The 18,758-nt window shown below is 38.6% G+C and overlaps 1 protein-coding gene and 1 pseudogene across 10 annotated transcripts in view; one reads left to right on the forward strand and one right to left on the reverse strand.

Moving 5' to 3' along the window:
• Positions 1-18,758, reverse strand: part of LOC118626067 (protein argonaute-3) — a 128,073-nt gene that overhangs the window by 13,854 nt on the left and 95,461 nt on the right. For all 10 annotated transcript variants that reach the window (XM_036255330.1, XM_036255331.1, XM_036255333.1 and 7 more), the window contains 5 exons: positions 16,427-16,549; positions 15,712-15,845; positions 11,022-11,206; positions 1,950-2,109; positions 15-105 (listed from right to left, as the gene is read on the reverse strand). In XM_036255330.1, the coding sequence (XP_036111223.1) occupies positions 15-105; positions 1,950-2,109; positions 11,022-11,206; positions 15,712-15,845; positions 16,427-16,549 (693 nt within the window). The remainder of the gene's footprint in view (positions 1-14; positions 106-1,949; positions 2,110-11,021; positions 11,207-15,711; positions 15,846-16,426; positions 16,550-18,758) is intronic.
• LOC118626145 lies at positions 4,053-9,325 on the forward strand (annotated as a pseudogene).

Genomic DNA, 18,758 nt, shown 5'->3' on the forward strand with positions numbered 1-18,758 from the left:
CTAATGACACTCACAGCAGCAATAGAAGGCTTCTTCCCATCACCAGCTGGTGGATGAGTGACATCAGCTCCCAAAAAGATCACTGGTTGCTGGAACACAGAAGGTCTTAAACACATTTTTTAAAAGAGTTAGATAATTCATTTTTTTCATTAGCCATTCATCTGTCTCATATTACTGTAACACAACTGCAAATTACTGACACAGTACAAATGAGGTCCTATATAGACAGCTTCATAGGCTAGAAATACTGACAGATTTATTCCCTTAATGCAAAAATCCTTGGCCAATGAAATAAAAGCTATTACTGTGGATCTATCCAACATCTTATTCAGAGCAGTTTTTTGCCTTAAGTAGTGGTGATGGTAGTTGCAAAGGGCAACTGCTGCCAGCATTCTTCATATTAATACACTAATTTGTCTCTCTTTTTTTTTTTAATTCTCACCCGAGGACATTTTTCCATATTTTGTTCAGATAGAGTGGGAAGGAGAGAGAGGGAGAGGAAGAGAGAAACATCGACATGAAAGGGACACATCAAGTGGCTGCCTCCCACACGACCCAACCAGGGCCGGGGACAAACTGCAACCAAGGTATGTGCCCTTAGCGGGAACCAAACCCAGGTCTCTCTGGACCGCAGGCCGTCGCTCTAACCGCTGAGCCAAACTGGCCAGGGCTTAATATACCAATTTGTATCAACCATTCTTTAATGTACTTACATTTTAAGTTTATGTAATTTCATGAAGAATCATTAAACTAGACACCGAAGGAGATTATGAGAGCCTACTACTCCACCTCCCATGGACAAAAGTATAAATTTGAGTAACATACTTAACAGTTATAAAGTAGCTAGTAGGTCATTTTATTTCTGAAACTATATCCTTTAAGATTCAAATGATTATTTATTTCTTAGTTCTTGGGCTTGTTGATAAAATTCTATATTAATCTCATTTGTGAATCTCATCTCATATTTAATAGGAATAGGAAGTAGAGGCAGCATGGAAACAAAAGAAAAAATGAGCTTTTATGTCAAACACACATCCTTATTATAATGCTTATTTGTGTGCATACTGGTCAAGATGTTTAACTTTTTAAGGCCCTAGTTGCTTCAGTTATTAAAAGGAAACTTGTTTAATTCTCCAAATAACAACCTCTTCCCCAGCACCTGTTTCTAGGTCATTATGTCTCATACTTCCTAAGAGAACTTAGACAATGATGACAATCCAACAGTAACATCCATTGTCCCACTGACTGCAACAGGGGATGATATGGCTTACTTAACCAATCTATTGAACTGATGTATCTCCCCAGGCCTTTCATTCGTCCCTCATTTTCTACATAAGTAGCCTCATGATATCAGGTTGAAGATGACTATCAAATAATGGGAACATTTTTCAAGCTGGGCTATCCAGTAAGAAATAAATAAAGTTCTCAATACTTTCTAGCTAGGCAAGAAGTATTTTGCGTACTAAATGAAAACAGAGGTGAGAGGGGATTTTCAAAAGGGAATCTCTCTCTCTCTCTCTTTTTTTAATCCTCAGCTGAGGACATTTTTCCATTTTTTGTGCAGGTAGAGTGGGAGGGACAGAGAGGAACAGAGAGAGAGAGAGAAACATCGGCGTGAAAGAGACACATCGAGTGGCTGCCACCCACACAACCAACCAGGGCCGGGGACAAACTGCAACCGAGGTATGTGCCCTTAGTGGGAACCGAACCCGGGTCTCTCTGGACCACAGGCCAATGCTCTAACCGCTGAGCCAAACCGGCCAGGGCAAAAGGGAATCTCTTAATCTTGCCAATCCAAACTATTTTAATTTTTTGCCAAAATGTCTACTTACCTCCTATGGCAGGAATCATCAAAGCAGTTTCTTAAACAGATCATAGATATGGCAATATATACAAAAATTAAGATATACAAATAATGAATATTTTATTAAGTGATTAGCTTCACTTACCTTTGATGAGGTACAAGAATATTATTGATCCCTCCAAGTTTCACATTTATCTTTAGGCACAGGTTTGAGAGAGTTTGAGGGGATGTTTTTATTACATTCTTGACTTGAACACACTGTGTAGCCATACCCAAAAGTGTATCTCCTACACGTTTCACCTCCGCTATAAAACAAATGCAGATACCTCTAGTTAGAAAAAAGGTTGAGCGCTGGCTGGTTGCTCAGTGGTTAGAGCGTTGGCCTGTGGACCAGAGAGTCATGGGTTCAATTCCAGTCAGTGGCATATACCTTAGTTGCGATTTGATCCCTGGCCCTGGTTGGGGTCCTGCAGGAGGCAACCAATTGATGTGTCTCTCTCACATTGATGTTTCTCTCTTTCTCTCCCTCCCTTTCCCCCTCCCTCAATCCCTCCCATTATATCTGAAAATCAATGGAAAAATATCCTCAGGTGAGGATTGAAAAAAAAAAAGGTCGAACTTTACTGAAAATAAAGCTACTATGTTTCTCCCTTTGAAATACATTACTATATTATAGGGTACCAAAAATTACACCAATACTAAAACAGTGCTGTTAAAACTTAATGTATACTGCTTTAAAGATCAGCTTAAGTATTTACTGGTAATTTTTCCAACTTTTTTCTTCTTTGTAAAAGCAAGTTTATTTTTATCATCATGAAAAAACTATAACCACAATAACTGAAAAACCATAAAGACAAAAATATCATACATAATCCCTGTTAGCATTTTACTGTACTTTCTTCCAGTAATTTTCTCATTTATATGATTTTAATGCAGTTATAATCCTGGTATACTTACAGCTTTCAATCCTTTTCTTCAAGCTTTACTTTAGAAATACAGAGGTACTACAGTGTAAAGAATAAAAGGCCCCTGTTTATTTGCCCCTCTGCCATTATAACTACCATAAAGAGTTCAGTGTATTTAACTTCTCATACATAAAACAACATGGAAAGTATTTTAAAATAAAAACTGAGAAAACACTATACATTCTATTTTGCAACTTGTTATTTTCATTTAATAATACAGTAAGTTCTGAATCTCAATATACAGATTGCAGTTATCCTGTTTTTAAATGCCATAAGGTATCTAACTAGTCATACACAGATATATTTTAGCTTGTTTCGGTTCTCATTATTTCAAATGATGCTATGAAAATATTCATGTATATTTATTTGTTTGGTTGTGTAACTACAGCCTCAGAATAAATTTCTACAAGTAAAATTGAGGGGTCAAAGACATATATATTTAACATTTTATTTTATTTATTTTTTTATCCTCACCCGAGGACACTTTTCCATTTTTGTTGTTGTTGTTCAGGTAGAGTGGGAGGTAGAGTGGGAGGGAGAGAGAGGAACAGAGAGAGAGAGAGAAACATCGATGTGAAAGGAACACATCGAGTGGCCGCCATCCACACAACCGACCAGGGCCGGGGACAAAGTGCAACCGAGGTACGTGCCCTTAGCGGGAACCGAACCCGGGTTTCTCAGGACCGCAGGCCGACGCTCTAACCGCTGAACCAAACCGGCCAGGGCTATATTTAACATTTTAAAACATACTGACAAAAATGCCTCCTTAAAGATTTATTCATTCATTAGCCCTGGCCGGTTTGGCTCAGCGGTTAGAGCATTGGCCTGCAGTCCAGAGAGACCCGGGTTCGGTTCCCGCTAAGGGCACGTACCTTGGTTGCAGTTTGTCCCCGACCATGGTTGGTTGTGCGGGTGGCAGCCACATCGATGTTTCTCTCTCTCTTCCTCCCACTCTATCTGAACAAAAATTGGAAAAATATCCTCAGGTGAGGATAAAAAAAAAAATTTTATTCATTCATTTAACATATTTAATGTGTACCTAATTCATGCTAGTACAATGTAAGGCTCTGGATATATAATAGTGAGTCAACAGAGACACTGTTCCTATCCTCACAAAGCTTATAGTGTAGTCAGAGAAATAAGCATTAATTAAGGAACAACTCAAATTTAACAGTATGACTGTGAAAGTGACATAAAGGAGAGGTACATGGTGCTTTAAGACAATAAAAGTAAGAGAATTAGACCTTGTCAAGGAGGTCAGGCAAAGCTTCCCCAAGGAAGGGATGGCTGAGCTAAAATTTACAGGACTGTGCATTTCCTTGGTGAAAAGTGGGAAGTGGGTTATGAGAAGCAATACAGGTAGAAGGAAGAGGATGAATAAAGAGTTTCTGTGGAGAAAAAAGAGCATAAAGTGAGATGAATCCTGAAGAGGTAGGAAGTCATAGATTTAAAAAAAAATTTTTTGGGGGGGTTAGCCTTCACCCAAGGATATATCTCCATTGATTTTAAATAAAATGGGAGGGAGGGAGAAACATTGATGTGAGAGAGACACACTGACTGGTTGCCTCCTGGCATGACCAGACCAGGGCTTGGGATGAACCACAACTGAGGCACGGTCCCTTCACTGGAACTGAACCCGTGACTCACTGGTCTGTGGGCCGACGCTCTAACTGCTGAGCCAAACTGGCCAGGGCTACTTTCTTACTCCATTTTTTTTTTTTTAATCCTCACCCGAGGACATTTTTCCATTTTTTGTTCTCAGATAGAGTGGGAGGGGGAGTGAGGAAGAGAGAGAGAGAGAGAAACATTGACGTGAAAGGGACACATCGAGTGGCTGCCACCCACACAACCCAACCAGGGCCGGGGACAAACTGCAACCAAGGTATGTGCCCTTAGCGGGAACAGAACCCGGGTCTCTCTGGACCACAGGCCGATGCTCTAACTGCTGAGCAACACCAGCCACGGCTACTTTCTTATACTTTATTTTATTTTATTTTATTTTTTTAAATCCTCACCATGGACATTTTCCCATTTTTTGTTCAGATAGAATGGGAGGGAGAGAGAGAGAGAAAGAGAAAAAAACATCGAAGTGAAAGGGACACATCGAGTGGTTGCCACCTGCACGACCCATCCAGGGCTGGGGACAAACTGCTACCAAGGTATGTGCCCTTAGCGGGAACCAAACCCAGGTCTCTCTGGACCACAGGCTCACGCTCTAACCGCTGAGCCAAACCGGCCAGGGATACCTTCTTATTCTTAATTAAATAGGTAACTATTCAAAATAATAATAGCAACAATATATTGGGTGGTTAAAGCTTAATGATATGTGAAATGAATAACAGCAATCTTTTAAGGGACAGGAGGGAGGAACTAGGAATACTTTGTCCTATGGTACCTACACTATCTGTGAAGTAGTACAGAATTATTTGAAAGAGGTGTTCGACTAGTTGTGAATGTACATTGTAAACTCCAGGGCAAGCAGTAAAAAAAAGTTTTTTGAAACAAGTATAACTGATGCTAAGAGAAGAGAGAAAATGAAATAATTTAAAATGCTCAATTAAAACCAGAAAAGGCAGAAAAAGTGGAAGATAAAATTAAGTCCCAACTACATGTTGTCTTCAAGAAATCAACTTTAAATATAAAGATACATTAAAAATAGCCCTGGCCAGTTTGGCTCAGCGGTTAGAGTGTTGGCCTGCGGTCCAGAGAGACCCGGGTTCAGTTCCCGCTAAGGGCACGTACCTCGGTTGCAGTTTGTCCCCAGTCCTGGTTGGGTCGTGCGGGTGGCAGCCACTTGATGTGTCTCTTTCACATCGATGTTTCTCACTCTCTCTCTCTCTTCCTCTCTCTCCCTCCCACTCTATCTGAACAAAAAATGAAAAAAAAAAAAAAAAAAAGCAAGACACATTAAAAATAAAGAAGATATACCATGTTAACACAAGGAAAATAAAACTGTAGTGCCTATATTAATTTCACACAGAGAAAACTTCAGAACTAGGAAAATTATTGGGGAGAAAAAGAGGAATTACATAGTGAAAAAAGGGTCAATTCTGCAAGAGGACACAGCAATCTTGAACATGCATGCACCTAACAAAAGAAAGTCAAAAGAAGTCAGGCAAACATTAATAAAACTTCAAGGAGAAATAGACAAATTCACTATAGTGGAGGCTTTAACACACTTTTTGTTGTTGTTGTGTTAATCCTCATCCAAGGATATTTTTTTCCATTGATTTATAGAGAGAGTGGAATGGAGGGAGGGAAAGGGAGAGGGAGAAGGAGAAACATGGATGTGAGAGACATATTGATTGGTTGCCTCCCACATGGCTGCAACCAGGGTCAGGGATCGAACCTGCAACCCAGGTAGATGCCCATGACCAGGAATCAAACCCGTGACCCTTCAGTCTGTGAGCTGATGCTCTAACCACTTAGCAATACTGGCCAGGGCTTTAACATATTTTTATCAATAATGACAGATGCAGGAGGCAGAAGAGATAGAATACAATTGACTCAAATAGCACCATCAAGCAACTGAATCTAAGAGACATTTATAAAATATTTCTTCCACCCTCGCCGGTTGCTCAGTGGTTAGAGCATTGGCCTGCAGTCCAGAGAGACCCAGGTTCGGTTTCCCTAAGGGCACATACCTCGGTTGCAGTATGTCCTTGGCCCTGGTCGTGTGGGTGGCAGCTAGTCAATGTCTCACATCCATGTTTCTCTCTCTCTCTTCCTCCTTCTCACTCTATCTGAAGATGAATGCAAAAATGTCCTTATCATGCCCTGGCTGGTTTGGCTCAGGGGTTAGAGTGTCAGCCCGAGGACCAGTGAGTCATGGGCTTGATTCCAGTCAAGGGCGTGTACCTCAGTTGTGGTTTGTTCCGGCTCTGGTTGGGGGTCATTCCGGTCAAGGGCGTGTACCTCAGTTGTGGTTTGTCCCGGCTCTGGTTGGGGGTCAATGTGTCTCTTTCACATCAATATTTCTCTCTCTCTCTCTCCCTCTCTCTCTCTGTCTTCCTCCCTCCCACTCTATCTGAAGGTAAATGGAAAAATATCCTTGGGTGAGGATTTAAAAAAACAAACAAACGGTCATCAGTATTGGTCCCATTGACATTTGAAAGATAGAAGAATATTATGAACAACTGTTGATAACTTACATAAAGTGGACCAATTCTTTGAATGACACTACTAAAACTCACACAGAGGAAATGTTTCTTAACTTATTCTATGAGGACAGCATTACCCTAATACCAAAACCAGATAAAGACCTTACAAAAAAGAAAAACTATAGATCAATATCTCTCATGAATATAGATGCAAAAATCCTCAAAAAAATTTAGCAAACTGAACCCCAACTTGTATTAGAAATCTATACCATGATTAAGTGGAATTTATCCCAGGTATATAAGGCTGGGCTCAACATCTGAAAATCAATTAATGTAATCAATTCCATTAGGAGACTAAAGAAAAAAATCATAGGGTCATATCAATAGATACAGAATAAACTCCATAATGCATTCATGATAAAAACTCTCAGCAAACTAGAATTAGAGGGGAACATCCTCAACTTGATAAAAATAACTACACAAAATCTGTAATTTCATGCTTACTGCTGAATAACTAGATGTGTTACCCCTAAGATCAGGAACAATGCAAGGATGTCTCCTCTCATCACTCCTATTCAGCAACATACTGGAGGTCCCAGCTAATGTTAAGAAAAAGGATATGAAAGTATACAGACTGAGAAGGAAGAAATAGAACTCTTTGTTCACAGAGGACATGATTCTTTATGTAGAAAATCCCACAGAAGTGTCAAAAACTGGAAGTAATAAATGATTATAACAAGGTTGCAAGATACAAAGTAAATATACAAAAATTAACTGCTTTCCTAAATACCAAAAATAAACAACTGGAGTTTAAAATTAAAAACACCATACCATTTACATTAGCACCAAAAATTTAAAAAAAGATATACATTATGTACACACAAAAACCTTCACATTAATGTTTACAGAGCATTATTCATAATTGTCAAAAACTGGAAGCAATCAAAATATCCTTCAACAGGTAAATGGATAACAGGCTATAATATACCCATACAATGACAATATTATTCAGCAATAAAAATAAATTACTTATCAAGCTACAAAAAGATATGGAGAAACCTGAAATGCATATTGCTTGGTGAACAAAACCAATTAGAAAAGGGTACACACCGTATGACCCAACTATATGACATTTTAGAAAAGGTAAAACTATAGAGACATAAAAAGACCAGTGGTTGCCCTGGCCAGTTTGGCTCAGCGGTTAGAGCGTCGGCCTGCGGTCCGGAGAGACCCGGGTTCGGTTCCCGCTAAGGGCACGTACTTAGGTTGCAGTTTGTCCCCGGCCCTGGTTGGTCGTGCGGGTGGCAGCCACTCGATGTGTCCCTTCACGTCGATGTTTCTCTCTCTCTCTCCCTTCCTCTCTCTCCCTCCCACTCTATCTGTACAAAAAATGGAAAAATATATCCTCGGGTGAGGATAAAAAACAAAAAGAACAAAAAAAGACCAGTGGTTGTCAGGGGGTCTGACAGAAGGGAGGGAGATCAAAAGGTGGAATACAGGGGACTTTCTGTGCAATAAAACTAATTTTTTTAAAAAAATTTAATTGCAGTTAGAGAGAGAGGAAGGGAGGGAGGGAAGAAAAAAGAGAGAGAGAGAAAAAAAAACGCATGGATTTGTTGTTCCACTTATTTATGCATTCATTGGTTGATTCTTGCATGTGCCCTGACCAGGTATGTAACATTGGTGTATTGGGATGATGCTCTAACCAACTAAGCTATCCTGCCAGGACCAAACCATTATTTATGATACTGCAATAGTAGATACATGATGTTATGCATTTGTCATAACCCATAGACCAGTACAACACAAAGGGTGAGCCTTAATAAACTGTGGACAATATATTAATAATAATTTATCAATATTGGTTCATTAAATGTACTACATTAATACAAGATATTATTAATAAAGGAAATTGTCTGCAGGGAAACGGAGGCATTTAGGAACTTTATATTTTCTGCTCAGTTTTTCTGTAAATCTAACACTGTTCTAGAAAATAAAATCTAGCTGTTTCCTTCCATGGCTCCTTAAAGATCAGCTGCCATCACAAATGATACAGTAACTATTCAAACCAGGAAGTTCATGAACAACAGGCTACTTCAGTGGAAATAAATGTTCCTTCACCCTGGGAAGGCAACAGTACCTAAGACGAAAATTTTGGAAAAAATAGCCAAAACGTATAAGACCACACCCAATGTCATCTTTGTGTTTGGATTCAGAACCCATTTTGGCAGTGGCAAGACAACTGGCTTTGGCATGATTTACAATTCCTTGGATTACACAAAGAAAAATGAACCCATAGACTTGCAAGGCATGGCATATATGAGAAGACCTTAAGAAAATAGAGAAAGGAACACAAGAACAGAATGGAGAAAGTCAGGGGGACTGAAAAGGCCAACGTTGGTGCTGGCAAAAGTGAGCTGGGGACTGGACAGCAGAGAGTGAAGATTCCTCAGTAACTTTACCTGTGGTGACTGCAGATTTTTCATGAGAAGATTAATAAACTAAGAACTTAAAAAAAAAAAAGTTGGCCCTGGCCGGTTTGGCTCAGCGGTTAGAGCGTCGGCCTGCGGTCCGGAGAGACCCGGGTTCGGTTCCCGCTAAGGGCACGTACTTTGGTTACAGTTTGTCCCGGGCCCTGGTTGGTCGTGCGGGTGGCAGCCACTCGATGTGTCCCTTCACGTCGATGTTTCTCTCTCTCTCCCTCCCACTCTATCTGTACAAAAAATGGAAAAATATCCTCAGATGAGGATAAAAAAAAAAAAAAAAAAAGTTGGCTCTTTCTATGGAGCATGCCTGTGCCTTCCCTTACCCACTTCCCCCAGGTGTGTTTTCCTTGCTTCTCTTTTTCCTAAGCTAATTTCTTCTAGGCTCAATTCTTCTACCTCTGTGACTTTCTAAACTTTCTCCTAAAAAATAAAATAAAATAAAATCTTTAATTAAAAAAAAAATCACTCTGGAAGCAGTGTGGAGAATGGACTAAAAGGGAACTAGAGGGAAAGCAGGCAAGAACACCAGATTGGAGGCAGGTAGGTATTACCAACTTTCCTTCACATCATATCTTTGCCAAAAATTAGTATTATAATTGTTGGTGAAAAACACTTATTCTACTTCATATTTCTTTAATGATTATTGAGGCAAAGCATCTTTTTATAAGATAATTGACCATTTGTTTGTATTTTTTTTTGTTCTTTCCTTACTGATTTTATAAATTCTTTTAGTTTAAACCTTTCTGTATTTCGTCACAACTTAAAAAATATCTTAAACTTTATAACCATCATTTTATTTTATTTTTCAAATATGCTTTTACTGATTGTTTTTAGAGAGAGAGATAGAAACATGAATGTGAGAAAGAAACATCAATCAGCTGTCTCCTGCACGCCCCACACTGGAAATTGAGCCCGCAACTCAGGCATGTGCCCTGACGGAAATCAAATCAAGACTTCTCTGTCCATGGGACAGCGCTCAATCCTCTGAGCCACACCAGCCGGGCATAACCATCATTTTAAACCACTGCATAATATTTCATCAACATGCTATGACTTACTCATTGTTTAACACCTATTCTTAGTAGTTTTTTTAACATCACAGATAACATTACAAAAATTTTGTGCATAGAGATTTTCTACATTATGAATTCTTTCCTTGAATAGAGTTTTGCAACTGGAAATACTGAATTGTAGACTAAAAACATTTTTTTATACTTTCGTTGTTGTTCATCTTCACCTGAGGATATTTTTCCATTGATTTTTAGATAGAATGGAAAGGAAGGTGGAAGAGAGAGAAACATCGATGTCAGAGTCTACTGAGGATAGAGCCCGCAACTCCAGCATGTGCCCTAACCAGGAATCTAACTGGCAACCTTTTGGTGCATGGGAAGACGCCAACCAACTGAGCCACGCCAGCCAAGGCCTCGGTAACATTTTTAATAATAATTCTTCCCTTAACCATTGTTTTGTATTGCTTACTTTACCGAAATTCTTTCCAAAGGGTCTCTTTGTAGACTATTTAGTTCGCTCTACTGATCTGTCTTTTTAAAGTAACAATACATGGTTTTAAATAAAGTTAAGTTATAAAATGTTTTAATTTTTGGAAGTTTTAGTGTATATTTCAGCATCATTCTAAAGGAAAAATGCATTTTTAAGATATCCTTACCATACACTGGCGTCTTTCCTGGCAGGATGACGATAATGAGCTGTAGCCCAGAGTAGGTGTTCTTGAGATGCCTGAACATGGGTTCCACGCTGTCTGCTCCCTGTGCATATTTGCAGAAGCAAGGCTGGCCCTGGATGGGCATTCCTGCATCTTTAGAAATCTTACGCAGCTGGTCCGTGAAACCCCTAAAAGGAGTAATCACTAAAAATAAAACAGTTGTCTAGTCATCAACATCTACAAAGTAGGAACAGAAAATTTGAGAAAGGAATGGAGAATAAAGCAAAGATTAATGTGCTCCATAAAGGAAGAGGTCATCAGATTACTGATGTTTAGGACAACGTGGATTAGTAATCTATTTTGCAAGCTAACACTACAATACAGTTATGTGACATTTTGTAGTGTACAAAGGGCACTAGTAATAGAGTGTACTTGGTTAAGAGCTCAGCTCTAGAGTTAGCATGAGAGGTTCTAATCCTAGTTCTGTTACTTACTAGCTATGAAATTTTAGGCAAATTTTTTTCAGTTTCTTTCATTTGTAAAATGATTACTTTCAGTATAGAGCTGGTGTGCAGATTAAGTGAGGTAACATGCAAAACACTCAGCACACTGCCCAAGACACGGTACAATCCTGAAAAATTTAAGTTACTGTACATTTTCTAATTTGACCAAGATTTATAAGAAAGTGATAGGTCAGGTATTATTTCCATTTTAAAGATCAGGAAATAGTTTCAGAGACATTAAGTATTTGGCTAAGGTCAAATGGTTAGATAAAGGGCAGAGTCAGACTCTGATCTAGTCCAGAATTTCCTTCCACAAGAATTTCCTTCCTTTCTCAAACTAGGATGGATATAAGGAAAGATTGTGTCCTAAAAGATTAAAAAAATAGAAAACAACATTTAAAAATAAATGAAGCAGGCAGCACTTTCATGTATTTTTATCCACACTGAAGAAAACAAGGGTAATAATTTCATATTTAAACAAAATTCTCCATTTAGCCTAGGATAAATGAATAATGATGTACAGGTTTAAAAATAACTTTACTTGTTTTTAAAACAAATAAAGTCCTAAGTCAAGGATCTGAATTATCTTTGATCAAAAACACTCTGATTCCCTTAGCACAGAAATCAAGTTTGTGGGAATTCCCCTCTTCTTTTTCTCATTAATGTTTAATTCAAGAAGTATAAAGGTTAGTATTTTCAGTCAGCCTGAACAAGAGCCCTGCACCCAATGATTACGAGAATTCTATCAAGCCATGGATAACAAATGTAAAACGAAAAGGATAACTCTAACTTGAAAAACAATTGGAGGATTTTTCTTTGGCCTCTGGAGGTCAAGTAAGATAATCATAGCATTGTAATTAAACGGTCATTATGATATTTTATTCAAAAGCAGAGATGAGCCCTGGCCGGTTTGGCTCAGCGGTTAGAGCGTCGGCCTGCGGTCCAGAGAGACCCGGGTTCGGTTCCTGCTAAGGGCGCGTACCTCGGTTGCAGTTTGTTCCCGGCCCTGGTTGGTTGTGCAGGTGGCAACCACTAGATGTGTCCCTCTCACGTCGATGTTTCTCTCTCTCTCTCTCCCCCTCCCACTGTATCTGAACAAAAAAAAAAAAAAAGGAAAAATGTCCTCGGGTGAGGATTGAAAAAAAAGAGGCAGAGATGAAAACTTTACATACATTTAGATATTTGAAGCTAATACAAAGAAATACACAGAATTAAATAAGAAAACAATTTATTTCTCACATTAGGAAACAAGGTAAATTCTGAGTTTACTTGGGTAAATTGGGCTCTAAATCACTCAAGAACTATTTGTTATAGGCATACTTTAAAGGATCTATTAGAGATTTAAACTAGACAATAATCATTTTATAAAGAAAATTAGATTCTAGAGGGGAGATAAATTTAAACAAATAATTATAATACAATTCTAGAGAGGATATTAATGTATTAGTATGTTTATAATTCAGAGAGATTATTTCCAGCATCACAAATCAGAGAATATTGAGCAATATTTCTTTTTTCTCTTCACCCAAGGATATGTTTTCCTCTTTTTCAATTTTAGAGAGAGAGACAGAGAGAAAGGGTAAAACATGGATGTAAGAAAGAAACATACATGCCTCCCCTACATGCCCCGACTGGGGATCAAACCTGAAACCTTCTAGTGTACAGGACGATGCTCTAACCAACTGACCCAACCAGCCAGGGAAGACTGAACAGTATTTAGATGAGTAGAGATAGTAAAGAGTAGCATAAGTGGAAATGGAAAAAATGCAAGGGAGGTACAGGGAATGTAGTGCTTCATTTTTTTTTTGTCCAAAATATGTGAAAATAAAATGACATAGAGGCAGGTGAGTGATTTTAAATGTCTTAATGATTTTTTTTTTTTTTTTTATCCTCACCCGAGGACATTTTTCCATTTTTTGTTCAGATAGAGCGGGAGGAAGAGAGAGAGAGAAACATCGATGTGAAGGGACACATCGAGTGGCTGCCACCCGCACGACCAACCAGGGCCGGGGACAAACTGCAACCGAGGTACGTGCCCTTAGCGGGAACCGAACCCGGGTCTCTCTGTACCGCAGGCCGACGCTCCAACCACTGAGCCAAACTGGCCAGGGCAATGTCTTAATGATTTTTAATGTTATTCTTCACCAAAGAGAAGCCTAAATGTTTTGCAGTGGGAGTAGTCACAAGAGGAGTCTCTTTCACAACAGCACAGCTCCTCAAACAAGAGTGACAGCAGAAGCTCCTGAGACAGGCAAAGGCCCAAATACCTGAGAGTTCCAAGAGAGAGGAGACAGAAAAGAAGCCAACATGATAAAAAGGAACCAGGAAGGCAAGAATGGGGATTGTCAAAAGGTAGTCAAATGCACAAATTTTGAGAAAAATAATGTCTGAGAAGAAATCATTAGAATTAACAAGCATAAAGATACTAGAGATCTTCCAGAAACCAGTTTCAGCAGAGCACTAAGATTTCATGGAAGAAGAAAGAATGGAAGCCTTGGAAGTAAGTTAGATAAATTGAAAACTGAAGATTTTTCTTGTTTCAAATTTAAACAGAAGATTGTTGATTACTTACATGTTAAGGGAAAAAAGTCTGGGGAAGACGGAAAATGATGCAGATGGAGGCCAAATTTTGGAAAGTAAGAAGTGGAAATGAGGGATTAAACCACTTTTTCAAGGAACTCAAAAGAGAAGTAAGAATCTTATTTAATCCTCACTCAGCAGATAGGCATTATTTTCTCTATTCTAAAAAGTTGAAAACTGAAGGTTAATGAGATTAAAAATTATCTGTGATAATAAAGGCAGGAAGTAGCAAAGTTGGGAATTAAACTTATTTGCCACCAAAAATCAATGATGCTCCCGCTATACCAACTAAGCTGGTCTATTATGATGCTTAGAGGAATGAATCAGTGACTTTACTATGACTAACAAATTCAGGAATCTTCATCAAAATATTGAGAAGAAACATTTTTTTTTTCTATTTCTCACCCAAGGATATTTTTCTACCTATCATCAGAAAGAGTGGGAGGGAGGGAGAGAGATAGAAACATCAATGTGACAGCCACATCGACCGGTCGCCTCCTGCACGACCCAACCAGGGCTGGGGATGAACTGCAACCGAGGCACGTGCCCTTGACCAGAATTGAACCTGTGACTCATTGATCCACGGGCCAACACTAACCGCTGAGCCAAACCAGCCAGGATAAGAAGAAACATTTTTATTTATTTTTTATTTTTTATCTATCTTCACCAGAGGACATTTTTACATTTATCTTCAGATAGAGTGGGAGGGAGAAAAGGAGGAAGAGAGAGAGAGAAGCACTGATGTGAGAAAGACGCATTGAGTGGCTGCCACCCACATGACCCCAACCGGGGTGGGGACAAACTGCAACCGAGGTACATGCCCTTAGTGGAAACCGAACCCAGGACTCTGTGGTCTGTGGGCCGATGCTCTAACTAACTGCTGAGCCAACTGGCCAGGGCGAGAAGAAACATTTTTTTTTTTTATCCTCACCCGAGGATATTTTTCCATTTTTTGTACAGATAGAGTGGGAGGAGTGGGAGGGAGAGAGAGGAAGGGAGAGAGAGAGAGAAACCTCAACGTGAAGGGACACATCGAGTGGCTGCCACCTGCACGACCAACCAGGGCCGGGGACAAACTGCAACCGAAGTACGTGCCCCTAGCGGGAACCGAACCCAGGTCTCTCCGGACCGCAGGCCGACGCTCTAACCGCTGAGCCAAACTGGCCAGGGCGAGAAGAAACATTTTTAAAGGTTCAGTGATTAAGTACACTCCAACACTGGTTAGAACATTAGCTAAATAATTTAAAGCTGAAATACAAAATTTATGTCCTGGCCGGTTTTGCTCAGTGGTTAGAGCATCGGCCCATGGACCGAAGTGTTGAAGTTCGAATCCTGGTCAAGGGCACATACATGGGTTGCAGGTTTGATCTCTGACCCTGGTCAGGGTCATGCGGGAGGCAACCAATTGATGTGTCTCTCTCACATTGATGTTTCTTTCTCTTTCTCTCTCTCTCTCCCTCCCTTCCACTCTCTAAAAATCAATTAAAAAATATCCTGGAGTGAGGATTAACAACAACAAAAAAACATAAACAAAGCAAAACAAAAAAATCCCTGAAATACAAAATTTAAACACAAAACGATTCCAAAGCAAAACTAATGAGAAGACTTACTTCAGTATTTCTTCTCTGCACTGCCTCTGTGTGGCAAAACAAGCTATAGCCCACATTTTGATTTCAACTCCTGTGTGGAACTGTTTCCCTCGCATGTCCCATACTCCATGGCTTGGTGTTGCTACTGTTCGATTCTATAGAAAAAGGAGAAAGAGAAATATGACAAAAGAAGAATAAACACTTAACATAGTTAATTTCACCCTGGCCAGTTTGGCTCAGTGCTTAGAGCATCAGCCCATGGAACGAAGTGTTGCAGGTTCAATTCCTGGTCAAGGGCATGTATATGGGTTGCAGGTTGGTACCCAGCCCTGGTCAGGGTCATGCAGGAGGCAACCAGTTGATGTGTTGCTCTCACGTCATTGTTTCTCTCTCTCTCTCTCTCCCCCTCCCCCCACTCTATCTGAAGACAAATAGAAAAATATTCTCAGGTGAGGATAAAAAAATAAAATAAAATAAACATAGTTAATTTCAATTAAGCAGATATATATATAAAATGTCTGATATTCTACATGGAACAGGTTCTTCTAAATCAATACTATTTATATTTTTAGCATAGAAAAAAAAGAATTCCACTAAACTCTGGTGAATATACCTTGAAAAAAATATTGTTGAAACAATAAAACATTTTCTAAATTCCAGACTTAGCTAGGAATATCCTTTTCTCCACATACAGAAACTGTAAGTTTATAATTTAAAAACTATGAAGAAGTTTTACCCGTCCGCCATACTGGAGCATAGGTGCTGGAAGTACGCGTCCGGTCACATGAGCCATTTCATCCCGAACTTTAAATTGAAACTCCTGAACAAATGGATCTGTTTCATAATTTGCACTTCTTACCTAACAACAGAAAGTTAGTAGTTACTTTAAAAATTCTCCTAAATCTCCTACTTTACTTATTAGAACTCTCTATTTTTTTTCCTTTACTATGTCAACAATGTTTTATAATAGGTCTAGTTAATGGTACCCTAAAAACTACAGAGCAGAGAATCTTAACCTGGGGAACCACAAATCATGAGCAGATTTCAAGAAGTCTATGAACCTCCTGGTAATTTATAGACAATTTAAATGTATTAGGTTGAATAATAAGAAATTTCAACTATTTATGACCCATGAAAATGGTAATTTTATATGATTAAACCTAATATATTTTGGGGAGAGTGGTCTAGAGATTGCAAGAGAAATACCTAACCTATAAAAGGTTAAGAACCTCTAATTAGAGGATCCAGATATATACTATTAAAATTATATAGAGTTTGCCCGGCCAGTGTTGCTCAGTGGTTGAGTGTTGACCAGTGCACCAGGAGGTCACCAGTTCAATTCCTGGTCAGGGCACATGCCCAGGTTGTGGGCCTGATTCCCAGTGGGGGTATGCAGGAGGCGGACAATTGATGCTCTCACTCATTGATGCTTCTATCTCTTTCTCCCTCTTCCTTCCTCTCTTTCTAAAAGTAATAAAGGAAAAAAATACTTAAAAAGATAAAATTACACAGAATTTAATAACAAATATTAATTATTTTCCCCTAGTTACTATGGCCTTCCCCCCAATTAGTTGATTTACAATTTATATAACATTAACTTCAATATTTTCACATTAAAAGTGCCAGGTTGCAAAATTTACTTAATGGGATACACTTGAGACAGGTAAGAAAGCCAGTAAGAAATACAGATTATAATTTTTACATAATATATCCATAAAGATATAGAATCTGTCGTAATTCAGGGTAGACTTGGATCTCAGAGTGTAATTCATGTTTATAGCATGCTGTATATTAACTATTTTTTTAAACATATTTACTTGGTCTCAGGGTAAAGGTCAAAGTTACTAATAGAAGGCAATGTTCAAGTCTTTGAGTAACAATCCATTAAAAAAAAACTATATAATCTAAATATGTAAAAAGAATCTCCCACAATGATCAGGAAAAGTTATTTTCTAAATGAGGCATTGATGCATCTTTTCTTGAAGCTTAAACACCATTCATTTCTGCTGTGTTTTAGTGTACCTCCATAGTAAGATTATAAAGAACAACAACTTCTTTTTACCAAGACTGGCCGCACGGTGTGCTAGGTGCTAAATGTTTTATAATTAATTGTCACACTAGTTTTATAACTACAAAAGTTAAGTCTATCATAATCTTTATTTTACAGAGGCTAAAACCAAAGCTTAGTAAAGTGAAATGACTGGCCTAAAACCATATAGTTAGAATCTGAAACCATGTATGTCCTAATTCTAAATTTTCTACTCTAAATCATCGAACTAGCCTTCCAGATGCTATAATTCTAATAATACAATAATAGTAACAATAAGTAGAGAAGCTACTAGAGTTTGAACCCAGAGCTATTACATCCGTTGTTTCTCTCTCTCTTTCCTTCTCTCCCACTCTATGTGAAGATAAACAGAAAAATATCCTCAGGTAAGGATAAAAAAAATAAAATAAAATAAACAGTTAATTTCAATTAAGCAGATATTCTACATGGAATAGGTTCTTCTAAATCAATATTACTTGTATTTGTAGCCTAGGAAAAAAAAAATTCTACTAAACTCCAGTACAATATTGTCTCCCTGAACAGAAAAGCTCTAATAAATAAGTTGGAAGTAGTTATTGAGATTTTATAGAGATAGTGAGAGGTTCTAGTCTCTTAAAGGTTTTAAAATCTTGTCATAGATCAGAGGAAAATCAGTGATGAGAACTACCCTGTATTTTCCTAATTAAATATCATGTAACAACTTTTACTCACTCCTTATAAAACTATAAAAAAGAAGGTCTCCTGACCGGTGTGGCTCAGTGATTGAGCAGCAACCCATGCACCAAGAAGTTGCTCTTTCGATTCCTGGTCAGGGCAAATGCCCAGGTTATGGGCTAAATCCCCAGTGGGAGTGTGCAGGAGGTGGCCAATTCTCTCTCATCGATGTTTCTATCTCTCTCTCCCTCTCTCTTCTTTTCTAAAACCAATAAAGAAAAAAATAAAATTTTAAGTCTTTTTTCTGCAATTGGCTTACAAAATAAAAGAGCGAGTTCTGTAACCCTTTTTCAACAATCTTTAACAC

The sequence above is a fragment of the Molossus molossus genome, unplaced genomic scaffold (genome assembly GCF_014108415.1).
Source record: "Molossus molossus isolate mMolMol1 unplaced genomic scaffold, mMolMol1.p scaffold_m16_p_12, whole genome shotgun sequence".
NCBI lineage: Eukaryota > Metazoa > Chordata > Mammalia > Chiroptera > Molossidae > Molossus > Molossus molossus.